General features: G+C 36.3%; 1 protein-coding gene across 1 annotated transcript; it reads right to left on the bottom strand.

The window, feature by feature from the left end:
- Window positions 1-478: 478 nt before the first annotated feature.
- On the bottom strand, window positions 479-8,628 carry LOC311074787 (retinol dehydrogenase 10-like). The gene is made up of 5 exons (XM_084101680.1): window positions 8,112-8,628; window positions 2,025-2,123; window positions 1,763-1,911; window positions 840-971; window positions 479-711 (listed from the first exon to the last, which is right to left on the bottom strand). Exons 1-5 carry the CDS (start codon window positions 8,559-8,561, stop codon window positions 588-590), a joined length of 954 nt encoding a protein of 317 aa, XP_083957806.1. The 5' UTR covers window positions 8,562-8,628; the 3' UTR covers window positions 479-587.
- Between the last annotated feature and the right edge of the window lie 4,405 nt (window positions 8,629-13,033).

Below are 13,033 nucleotides of genomic sequence, written 5' to 3'. Positions count from 1 at the left end.
ATATAATAAATTGCTGAGATGCATCTGTTTTAAAAGAGGTCTATTGATCAGTTAGTTTGTTGTATGAACAGATTCATTATAATGTTACAAAACAATGATTAGTTTTTTGGGTCACTTTAGTTTAGGGTCCAAATCTCACTATGAACTATGGCTTTTGTCTCAAACTCCTAATTACTGCTTATTATTAATCGTTTGTAAGGTAAAGTTTAGGTACTGTGTAGGATTAAGGGATGTAGAATCTGGCCTTGAATAATAAGGCATTAATATGTGCTTTATAAGTATTAATAAACAGCCATTATCCTAGTAATATGCATGCTTATAAGCAACTAGTTAATCGTGAGAATTGGACCCTAAACTAAAGTGTTACTGTTTTTTATGTTGTTTTTTGTACAGAAAAATAAAAAATAAATATATTTCTGTTGGTCCCCATGAAGTACATTTGAAATGTTTTTTTTTGTTGTTGTTGTTGTTTGTTTGGGGGTTTTTTTATAGCAGGCAAAATATTTTATTTATTTATTTATTTATTTTAGGTTTTTCTCCTTGGAATGAATGTGGATGATGTCTGGAACTGAAGTATTACAGGATCGCTAAGAGGATTTCGCGTGACCGTTAACAGCCTGTTGGTGCTGTTTGGTCTTAATGAAGGAATACATGCACTTGTCGCCTCCCATAAAACGATATGTTGCAACGTTAGCGTCCCAGGGGAGCAACCTAAAGAAAAGACACAACATAGAACGATTAATGCACATGCTTGAGTTTTGTGTACGCTATCTCTCTTAATCCAAGTCTAAGCAAACTGGACTTTGCCAGGCTGTGTTTAGGACAGTGGAGATGCTTACGCCCGTGAGAGGAATGCGAAGTACATTACGCGGGGGATGCAGACCATCTTCTGGTCAGCCAGAATGGCCTTCATTGACTCCTGAACACAGTATAGAGGATCCAGGGGTGGAATCAGGCCTTGGAGTTCCTTCCTGTGAATGAAGACACACTAGCGTGAACATTAGGAGGTTGTTTCTGTTGCGCAACAAGACGGACAGACATCCATTGTGCTGTAGAGGAATAGTTTTAAAGGAATAAAAAATTCATTGTGAACTCATCCTCATGTTGCTTCACTTCCAAAGCCATTTTTTCTTCTGTGGAATATAACAATCTTTTGAAGACTGTTCGTACAGCTCATTTCCAAAGCAAGCATATGGTGATCACTGGCTCCCAAAACGACAAAAACGCATCATATTCAGATGTGAAGGCACGTTGCATAGGTTTGGTGTTGTGCTATTTATGTGTTTATAGTTTTAAGTTAACTAATAATTTGAATTAGCTTTTATTTTTATATCGTCAGCTTTCTTTTTCATTTCAGTTAAATATTTTGTAATGTTGCTGTTTTTGTCGTCTTCTTTTTTTAGTTTTTGCTTTTTTAAATATTACTATTTTGCTCGGTTTATTTTTATTTCAGTTTTAGTTATTTCCGATAAGTAATTTTAGTGCTTCAAAGTTTTTAATAGTTACTTTTAATAAATTATAATAAACCTGGTTTGACACCATGTCCATTCGCTGTAGGCCGTATTAGGCGGCCTTAACTACAATGTACTTAACCATTTGATACAATAAATATGTACATGTTGGTGCATTGTAACTTTTGGCCCTCTAGCGGTTAAAAACAAAACTGCATGCATTTTGTGGAAGAACATTGTTTTGGTTGTGCTTTGGCATTTTTTTAATTGTTTTTCTTTGAGTTTTAGTGATTTATTTCCTGGTTTCTCACCTGATTTGGCATCCAGCAAACATGCCAGTGTTGACGATGTATGGGCAGATCAGGGAGGTTTTCACCCCATCCACACCTTCCTCTGTTAACAAACTATGAGTCAGGGATTCATGGAAACCTACAGCTCCAAATTTACTAGCACAATAGTCCTAAAACAGGAAGGAGAACACGAGCAGTCAGTCAAAAAGCTTTCAGTGTCATTGAAGGGTTGCAGACACAACAGTTTTACAACCTTTACAAACTGTATATTTGTTTAACTTACCTCTACACAAGCGGTACTGAACAGACCAAGAGTGCTTGCAACAGTAACAATATGTCCGTGGTTCTTGGCTTTCATCTGTGGCAGAAAGGCTTTTGTCATCTGTCAAAGCAAGAAAACAGTATGTTTAGCCTTGTGAAAAAGAAGTGCACTTAATTATATTGAATGTGCATTTGTAGAGTTATTCAAATCTTAAAAGTATTTTTTTTAAACACTGCACTTGCAGATAGTCTAACTATTTAAAGGTCACTATGTGATAATGTTGATTGAAAAGTTTTACTTTAAAGTACATTTTAATAATGTTGTGTTGTGCTTACAGTTTTTCTCGATTGCTTAAACACTATAACCAGGCTTTTGAACTAAAATTTCAAAACCATAATGCCATTTATCAAAAAGCACACCCATTTCACTAAACTATAAACACTATTCCCTGTTTTGACACATGAGTCAGATTTGTTGAACTGTCACTGCAAAACTCTACACACAAATCCCTTCATTTCTCATTGCTTAGACCATGTTGTCATTTAGAAAGCACTAGCATTTAATATTGTTCACTCAAGTCAGCACAGCTTCAGCTCAGTTAGCACACGATTACCCAGGTGGAAACACTAAGAGTAAAAATTTAACACACATCAATCAGATCCTTCAATAGATATATAAAAGGGCCCAAATCAGTTTATTGAGTTTTGGAACAATGGATCCAGAAAGACATGAAGGAAGAGGGATAAGAATGAGGAGGAGGAAGGGCAAGGACAAGAAGACAAGCAGTCTCAGATGAAATTCAAGCCACTCTAGTTGCCCATGTCTTTGTCAATGGTGTGACTATGAGGGAGGCTCGGCTACGAGTAAGGCCAAATTTGAGTCGCTTTACCGTCGCCTCGAGAACCTTCAGGGAGGTGTGGTGGCAAACAAAATTCTATCACTGAATGAAAGACAAACATTTCCAATAGTCTTTGATGAGGTTTATTTTCTTGCAAGAAAAGGCCAGCAGTCGTACAGTCACACAGAGTGGCTGCAGAGTGTGACAGTGAAGGGAGGGCATCCTTTCTCCTTTATAGTCTTGACTCCCAGAATGTTATCTTTCTAGGCAAATTATGGTATTTCAACCATATGTGGAACATTCTTAGACTTTATTTTCAACCATAACTAACATGCTTAGTTCATCATATTGTCTCCTTGAGTGGTGGCCCTCCTGTCATGACCAACATTCTTTACCATTCCAATACACTTTCATATTAGAATAAGGTTTGTGTGTGCTCTTTTACTGTCATATGATGGTCACACATCTTACTGTAAGTAAATCTGAAAAAAAAAAATTAGAGGAGAGAGTAAAAAAAAAAAAAAAGAAGTAAAAGAAGTGTTTTTTGTGTGTGTGTGTTGTACTGTGTAGTACATGCATGAATAAAAATGTGCCAGTGTATTCATTGATTGTGTCTTTTGTGTTCATCATGTGAAAAGGTTTGTGATGGGGGAATCACAAGCAACATAACTTACCAGTTTTGGAAATGTTGTTTTGAATTATTGCACCAGTGTGTTAGACTATGTTGTAGTGTGTGTGATTTTGAGGGCTTGTGTGTCCTGTCTGAGGGCAAAGTTTGTTTTTTCAGCAAGAGTGAATGGTTTTGAGTGTTGAGCTTCATTTTGACCTGAAAATAGGATGTTTGGGGAATTGGGTGAGACATTATGGATTTGTGTTTACTGTTTTGAGAATACGAGGCATAGTTTCAAGAAATGTGTTTAAGCAATCGAGAAAAATGTAAAAGAAGTACACTTATTTTCATGTGTGGACTTGGACTAACATACTAAAGTGCTTGATTATAATTTTAACTTTAGTGTGTTGTTTGTTAGTGAGTCATATAGAAATATGACAAGAACTATACAGTTTCACCAAATCACATTTTACAACATGATCTAGCCTTTTTGTATAAAGGTCCAATTAAAACATCTTAATCGACTTACTGACCTTGAGGCACAGTCATGAAGGTCCTCTGATATCACTTCCTGTTTTATGTTGTTTTCTGAAGGTCTCTATGTTGGTCACTCCACATTACTTAGATTCGGCAAATGTTTTTTTTATATATATTAATAAGCAGTGAAGCAGTTTAGTTACATTTTTTGTTGTAACATAAAATAAAAGATTGTGCCAAACTACACCTCTAAAGCTGTACACATATACTGGTGTTTGCCGGATTTTCATTTCAATTGGAAGCGATACCTTCAGTAATTTCACATTAAGTCAAAACGTGTCCTGCAGCGCAAATTTCGCAATGGGTCACAAATTGAGCTTTTATGTGGCCGCACACTAAGTCTTTATGATATTCTGGTCTTGGGTCCCTCCTTCAGTGTAAGTATATAGAACATACTTACACTGAACAATTTGTAAGTTGCATTTCTTCAAAACTTAATAATAACAAACTTCTCTAAAGGCTACGTATAATTCATGCTCATGGGGTGAGTTTTGCAACTAAAAATAGGGTTAAAGGTGTGTTCAAATGCCTCAGGAAGCATCGTTTCGTATTATTATTGACCGTTTATATAATAACACTTATGCAGAGTTCTGAGCTGCTGTCATGATTAGTGACTTGATAATCTGGTTCATAATGTCCTGTTCCTCATTGTACATGATTTATGGTCATATGCACAATAAGCCATTTTTTTTAAACCTTTTAAATCAAGCAGATTACAGTCACTGCACTTTTCCACTCCAGCTTTAGACTGCAATTCAATATCTCCTTGACTTTCAACAGCATGGAAACATTGCGCACAGTCACCATCAGATGTACTTTGTCAACACAGGAGGCAATAAATGCAGTCTGTCATTCAGACGAGGCGCTCAATCCTCCGGGACATCAACCTTCCTGGAGAGTTCTCAAACACACCTGAACCCGCTATATAAGTTTACTTGAAAATTACTGACAGCCCTTACAAAAAGTACTTTGGTGGTTCCATAGTTCACTCTAAAAAGACACTCAGGAGACCTGTTACCACAACTTCAATATATTCTAGAAAGTATACTGATTTAATTAAGCCTTTTAAGTTCCAAATATTATTTTGATGTTGACATAATAATGTTGGTCATTACAGGGTTAGGGTTAGGGTTAGGGTATTTACAAGTAAATATGTTGTAGTTACTTAATGAAATTGTCTTGATAACTGAAACTTTGGCAGTGGATTTCTAGTTGCCAGCATGCTTTGCTAAGCTGAATAAATGTGTTAATTTATGTGTTTTTTAGAACAGTGCTGTTATGTTTGACATTTAAAGGAGCTTCTGTTGACATTTCTGTGGTTACTATTGTGCTGAAGAGGTTGTAGGTGGCTTCATAAACATTACATTGATCAAATGAGAAATAATTGTGCTAATGCCATACAAGTAATATGACTTGTTCTTTAAATGGCCGTGCTATATGAGTGACATTTAGAGTGTGCTAGCTGGCAATTTGAACTGAAATATATCAGATTAATGAATCCCATTAGGGTTAGTTCACCCACAAATGAAAATTTGAAGCTTCAAAAAGTTCATAAAGAGATTGTAAAACTAATCCATATGAATTGAGTGGTTTAATCCAAAATTTGATAAACATTTAATTTAGAATAAAACTTTTATTCACATATAAAAATCATCAACTCACACATCAGTTGTGGTAAATGGAAGCTCAAGCATGTTCGCTTGACGCGCAAGAACCAATCAGGTTCATTCTCGTGTTACGCAGCACGTTTGAGCTTCTGCGAGAACCAATCAGGTTCATTCTCATGTTACGCATCACGTTTGAGCTTCTGCGAGAACCAATCAGGTTCATTCTCATGTTACGCAGCACGTTTGAGCTTCTGCGAGAACCAATCAGGTTCATTCTCATGTTACGCAGCACGTTTGAGCTTCTGCGAGAACCAATCAGGTTCATTCTCGTGTTACGCAGCACGTTTGAGCTTCTGCGAGAACTAATCAGGTTCATTCTCACGTTACGCAGCACGTTTGAGTTTCAGCGAGAACCAATCAGGTTCATTCTCGTGTTACGCAGCACGTTTGAGCTTCTGCAAGAACCAATGAGGTTCATTCTCGTGTTATGCAGCACGTTTGAGCTTCAGCGAGAACCAATCAGGTTAATTCTCGTGTTACGCAGCACGTTTGAGCTTCTGCGAGAACCAATCAGGTTCATTCTCGTGTTACGCAGCACGTTTGAGCTTCTGCAAGAACCAATCAGGTTCATTCTCGTGTTACGCAGCACGTTTGAGCTTCAGCAAGAACCAATCAGGTTCATTCTCGTGTTACGCAGCACGTTTGAGCTTCTACAAGAACCAATCAGGTTCATTCTTGTGTTACGCAGCACGTTTGAGCTTCTACAAGAACCAATCAGGTTCATTCTTGTGTTACGCAGCACATTTGAGCTTCAGCAAGAACCAATCAGGTTAATTCGCGTGTTACGCATCAAGTTTGAGCTTCTACAAGAACCAATCAGGTTCATTCTCGTGTTACGCAGCACGTTTGAGCTTCTGCGAGAACCAATCAGGTTAATTCTCGTGTTACGCAGCACGTTTGAGCTTCTGCAAGAACCAATCAGGTTCATTCTCGTGTTACGCAGCACGTTTGAGCTTCTGCAAGAACCAATGAGGTTCATTCTCGTGTTACGCAGCACGTTTGAGCTTCAGCGAGAACCAATCAGGTTCATTCTCATGTTACGCAGCACGTTTGAGCTTCTGCGAGAACCAATGAGGTTAATTCTCGTGTTACGCAGCACGTTTGAGCTTCTACAAGAACCAATCAGGTTCATTCTTGTGTTACGCAGCACGTTTGAGCTTCAGCAAGAACCAATCAGGTTCATTCGCGTGTTACGCAGCACGTTTGAGCTTCTGCGAGAACCAATGAGGTTAATTCTCGTGTTACGCAGCACGTTTGAGCTTCTACAAGAACCAATCAGGTTCATTCTTGTGTTACGCAGCACGTTTGAGCTTCTGCAAGAACCAATCAGGTTCATTCTTGTGTTGCGCAGCACGTTTGAGCTTCAGCAAGAACCAATCAGGTTCATTCTCATGTTACGCAGCACGTTTGAGCTTCAGCGAGAACCAATGAGGTTCATTCTCGAGCGTCAAGCAAGTTCGGGTTTTCTGTTTATGTTCCCTGATCAATGTTTATATGTTAATAAAAGCCTAAATTAAACCTGTTCATCTTATAAAGTGACCTGAATCTCTTCAGAAAATTTGGACTCCTTCGGTTAAACCGAGGTCCTGATTCTCTGTGGTCATTAAAAATCACAGGATATCCTTTGAAAAAAGAACAGGGGTATAACCCCGGCATCCTGGCCAAATGTGCCCCTTCCATATAAAGTGCTTTGAGTGTACAGAAAAGCGATATATAAATGTAACGGATTATTATTATTAAACCTAAATTCTTATGGATTAGTTTTATGATCTCTTTATGAACTTTTTTTTATGAAGCATCAAAGTGGTAGTTGTGTAGCTATCAATGGAGGAACAGAAATTGCTCAGATTTTATTAAAAAGATTTTCATTTGTTTTCCAAAGTTTTGAAAAAAATGAGGGTGAGTAAATGATGACAGAATTTTTATTTTTGGGCGAACTATCCCTTTAATTATGTTAAAAGTAGTTGAAACAACTTAACTGAGTAATCAAATGAAAAATGTGTTTATGCTGCTACAAATTGCATTTCTAACTTAATTGTAGTTTGTGAACATAATTGCATAATAACATAACATTTGTTTTTAGAATGTAAAATCTCTATTACTATAGAAATTATAATACTTTGTTTTATACCCTGCTACAGAATAATTACCATATTCATATAGCCCTACCATGTTACAGTGTAGCTACAGCAAGGAATTACATTCTAATACAATGGTTCATATCTAAAAACAACACTTACAAAAATATAAATATATATATATATATATGATATGGTTTTGGACAGTATACGTACAACGTTTAAATTACAAATAGCCTACTATGGTAAATTGTTTTCAGTCCTATCAAAGTACCACAAATATTTAAGGCACTTAATGAATATGATAGTGGTGTCATGTCCAAAATACATAGCACTACCATGGTACTATTTGAGCACCCCTGATTTAGAAGGTCTTACCCAGAACAGCGCGTGGCAGTTGACCAGAAGGGTCCTCTCCAGCAGTTCATCCGGGCACTCCAGCAGCCGCCGCCCCGCAACGACCCCCGCGTTGTTGACCAGTATGTTGACGTCGCCCACCTCCTCCCGCACGCGGTCAGCGGTCTGATAGATGCTCTCGCGCTTGGACAGATCCACTGTGTACGCGTGCGCTTTGCGGCCAAGTTCCCTCACTAGCCTGGCCGTGTGCTCGTTGGCTTCAGTGTTGCAGTCCCACAGCACCAGCTCGGCCTCTTCTCTGGCGAACTCCAGCGCGAAGAGCCGCCCGAGGCCTCCGCCAGCGCCCGTGATCAGACACACCTCCCCGGACACTGACTTCAGACGCGGCCGGAGAACAGTGCGAACCACCGCATGGAGGATGGTGTATGTCAGGTCTAAGAGCATCAACACTAGATCTATTATCACTATCATGTTTCCTTTTATTAAAACAATGACATTCAAATGAACAGAACTTCTCCAAGCTCCTGTTGAGCAGATCCAACTTAGGCTATGTGACTTGTGCCTGTGGTTTATATAATCTCTGCTGGATTAACTACTGGATTTAAGAGCACCACCAACTGAGATCCTGCTCTGCTTTTTGTTCTTCATATAAAGAGACACTGCTTATTTGTTTAATTAAATCAGCCCATCATTTTCTCAACCTCACCTTTACCCATCTGACTCAAATTCAGAATAAAATTTGCAACACTTTCATTGTGAAAACTTAAAATTCTAAAGCTTTCCAGATTTATGTAAATATCAAGTTCTTTTTCTTTCTTTCTTTCTTTCTTTCTTTCTTTCTTTCTTTCTTTCTTTCTTTCTTTCTTTCTTTCTTTCTTTCTTTCTTTTCTATTTTTATTCATATGATTATGTTAATTCCCTGCAGTCTACATTTGTTGTGCTATTTTAATATCTATTTATAATATCAGTAATATAAGTATGCACATAAGTATAACAGTAACAGGGAAAATATCTTTGTTTCTTGGGGACCTTATGAAAGAGCACAGGGACATTTATGCAGTCTGGAGATCAATAAACTGCCTGGAAAACTGAATCTCTGGTGCTTATACATGGGACTAAATTCACATGTATGGGAAAGGCTCTGTGCCAGACGATGACAGAAGCCCCTGACCCAGCCATTAGCTGACTACCAGATGGAACAGTGGTTGTAAGCGATGGCTGGTGGAAACAGTTTCAGCAAACATCCCAGTGTGTTTTTAATCCAAAACAGTTGAAGTTAAAGAAAAAGTTTAAGAAAAACAGTTAAGGAAATATCCAAAACAATAACCAAATGATATAATGAGTCCATATAATTCAGAACTATTGTGCACACCAAAGTGCACATGAAAAACATTTCAGAATATAATTTTATATATTCCGAAACGTGTACAGTGTAACACTAAAACTGTGAGAAATTAAATAAATATTACATTTGTTTAGAGCTTTCTTTTATACAAATAACTAGCTGGATACCAAACAGGAGATGCCAAAAGGTCAGAATTACTAAACGCAGAAAAATACAAACGAAAAATAAAAATATTCTAAATGTGTGAAACTCGATCTGAAGGCGAGAGTGATTGACACCAACAGTGAACAGATCCTCAGTCAGAAGGAGTGTTCATGGCTGTGTTTGGAGCGTCTGATGTCCACATGAACATAAACACCACTGACCCTTGCAGACTCTAAAATATGCTTCTTCTGTGAGCACCAATGTGCAATTATATATTGACTTATATTGGGGGGGGGGGGGGGACAAACCCCCCTGTTGTTTTAAAAAACAAAAAACTCAATTTCACACTTCAGTTCATATGGTAAATTTCCTCTTTTTTTTTTTCATTTTTTTTTTCAAGAACATTCTATTTCCATACATGAAATTTGGGCAAAATATATAATATTCCACTGGCCTTTATTAAACTCCTTTTAGGTCAGAAGTTTTCAAACAAGTTTTTTTAGGTCAGTTTTTTTATAAAAAGTTACTTTTTATAAAAAAGTAACTTGCATTTCCCCATATTTCTGAACAATATGACAAATAAGGCATTACTAAGGAGGAATATATAATTCTCAAACCTATTTTATTTATTAGATCTTTTGTTTTATACAATATTCCTACTGATTTTGCTACCTTACTTCTAATGTATTCAATATGTGGTTTCCAAATAAGTTTATTATCTAAGATCACACCTAAGAATTTTATTTCATAGACTCTTTCAATTTCAACTCCATTTAGGTGTAATTTAGCATTGCTATGAGTCCTATTACCAGAAAATATAATAAATTTAGTTTTATTTTCATTTAAAGATAACTTATAGTCAAACCACTTCTTTAACACAATTAATTATTTTTCTACCAGTTGCAATAATTCATCCATATTTTTTCCAGAGCAAATAATATTTGTGTCATCGGCGAACATTATAAATTTCAACATTGTAGATACTGTAAAGATGTCATTTAAATAAAGAATAAACAATTTTGGTCCCAAAACTGAACCTTGAGGAAGGCCGCATGTTACTGTTTCTAAATCAGACTGTGTATTATTAATTTGTACATACTGAAATCTATTACTTAAATAACTCTTTAACCACTGATGTGTGACCCCTCGCAAACCATATTGTTCACATTTTTTCAACAATAAAGCATGGTCAATAGTATCAAATGCTTTACACAGATCAATAAACACACCGACTGTATTGAGTTTTTGGTCAACTGCAGCTGCAACATGTTCAACAAGCTCCATCACAGCTAAGGATGTAGAGCAGTTGTTCTTAAATCCATATTGGTGCTCACTTAGTACATCATATTTATTTAGAAAGGAGTCCAATCTGTTTATAAACAATTTTTCAAGTATTTTTGAAAACTGAGGTAACAGTGATATAGGTCTATAGTTAGTTAGTGTTTGCTTATCGCCACCTTTATAAACTGGAAACACCTTTGCTATTTTCATTTTATCAGGAAAAGTTCCAGTTAAAAAATATCTATTACAAATATAGGTGAAAGGTTTAATAATACAATGGATGACTTCTTTAATAAAAGCCATATCAATATTATTGCAATCAGTAGACTTTTTATTTTTAAACTTACTTACTACTTCTAAGACATCACTATCACATTACTCCTCCAAGAAACATTGTGTTAATATTATCAAATGTAGGACTAATATATGCCTTATTAAACTTTGGTAGCTCATTAGCCAAATTTGGACCAATATTAACAAAATACTGGTTAAAGGCATCAACAATAGCCTTTTTATTTTCTAATGTTGTGTTATTATGTTTGAAACACAATGGAAAATCTCTGTCTTTATGATTTTTCATTACGTTATTAATAATCCTCCAAGTACCCTTTATATCATGTCTGTATTTAACAGATGTTATTTAACAGTTGAGATAGTTCTTTAATGCTTCGCTAACTAGCAGAAGACACTAGCAGGGTTTAAATCCCAGTTGTGCAGGCGGGGCATGTTGTAACACTGCGTTACAATGTGCCCCTATTAGAAATATGCTATTATATTATACTTTTATTAATTTTATTGAGAAAACGTGAGAAAAAGGTGAATAAAGACTGAGAGTCAATGTTCAGAAATTACTAATTATTTATTTGTTTTGATCTATGTTGTATAGCTGTGTTTTCCTGTGTTCGTAGTCAAAACTCAAAAATTAGTTTATATTTAATTATTAAAAATTGCCATTATTTTATATGAAAAAGTTTTTTAATTGTATTTTATTTAGAAAATATTTTAGTTTGTTTTGTATATTTTTTTTATTAGATCAGATAACATTTTAAGCTGTCATATATCATGTTACAATGTGAGGGACATGTTACAATGAACCCCACCTATGGGGCATGTTGTCACATTTCACTTCCATTCTTTCGGGGTATATCAAGAAAAAAGTATATACTGTATTAATAAAACAAAAACACATAATTGTACTAGACATGTGGGAAATTAATGTGGGAAAAAATAAATACTCTGAACCATAAGTAGATTTACACAAACTGAGAAAGTCAAAAAGCGTTACTTTGTGCCCCGCTCTCCCCTACTCACATAGTTTATATAGTTAAGGACATAACTTCCATCAGTAGTAGGCCAGTGTCAGATGAGTAACGTGGTCTAATTTTACATTTTTGTGGTTATGAATTATTTCAAAATTCTGAATTGTATGCTATTTTAATTAACAGTATTTTACCAATAACGATTCATTCACACTCGAGACGTAAAGTGACCTCAATCAAAATGTCATTTCACTCAGCGGTCATATTTAAAACGCCTCTCGGGCAGCTATTTCAGTCATGCAAGTACAGCTCCTATCTCTTTGAATGGGGAAACATCAAATTCTCCAAAGCTGTTCACCAGGCTTACTATTAAATTTTATATTTGAAATCCCCAATTAAATCTGAGAACAACTGTATCATAATTGTGGTTTATTATGCTCAAATAGCGTTAAAAAAAGTTTATTTGTCAGGCTGGAGCAGCCAGTCTAGCATGTGTCTCAGAACACTGACTGTTTCAGCAACCGGAGCTTCTAACAGGAGCTGCAGTGACCAGATGACTTTGCCAATCGGCGATAGGTTCTTTTATTTAGAAGGCGGGACTTATATTGCGAATTGCACTTTCTCCCATTCATATTAATACAGTCTTTGCCTCAAGTCAATAGGTAAACTTCATCTTAACCATTTCACATTAAACATTTAAAGGTCCCATATTATGCCCCTTTTCACAAGATGTAAAATAAGTCTCTGATGTCCCCAGAGTGTGTATGTGAAGTTTCAGCTCAAAATACCCAACAGATCATTTTTTACAGCATGTTTAAATTGTCATTTTTTGGGGCACAGAAAAACGCGCTGTTTTAGTGTGTGCCCTTTAAATGCAAATAAGCTGCTGCTGGACGACCCAGGGGGCGGAGCTT

This window comes from Abramis brama (genome assembly GCF_963993115.1).
Source record: "Abramis brama genome assembly, chromosome: 23".
In the NCBI taxonomy this organism is placed as follows: Eukaryota; Metazoa; Chordata; class Actinopteri; order Cypriniformes; family Leuciscidae; genus Abramis; species Abramis brama.
The sequence above is the reverse complement of the archived record's forward strand: the minus strand, read 5'-3'. Positions and strand labels throughout refer to the sequence as shown.

Coding starts and splice junctions, on each gene's coding strand:
- LOC311074787 (XM_084101680.1), bottom strand. CDS start 8,561: ATGATAGTGATAATAGATCTAGTGTTGATGCTCTTAGACCTGACATAC. Junction 1,912..2,024: donor TCAGTACCGCTTGTGTAGAG/GTAAGTTAAACA, acceptor TTCCTGTTTTAG/GACTATTGTGCTAGTAAATT. Junction 972..1,762: donor TTTGCTGGATGCCAAATCAG/GTGAGAAACCAG, acceptor CTTCATTCACAG/GAAGGAACTCCAAGGCCTGA.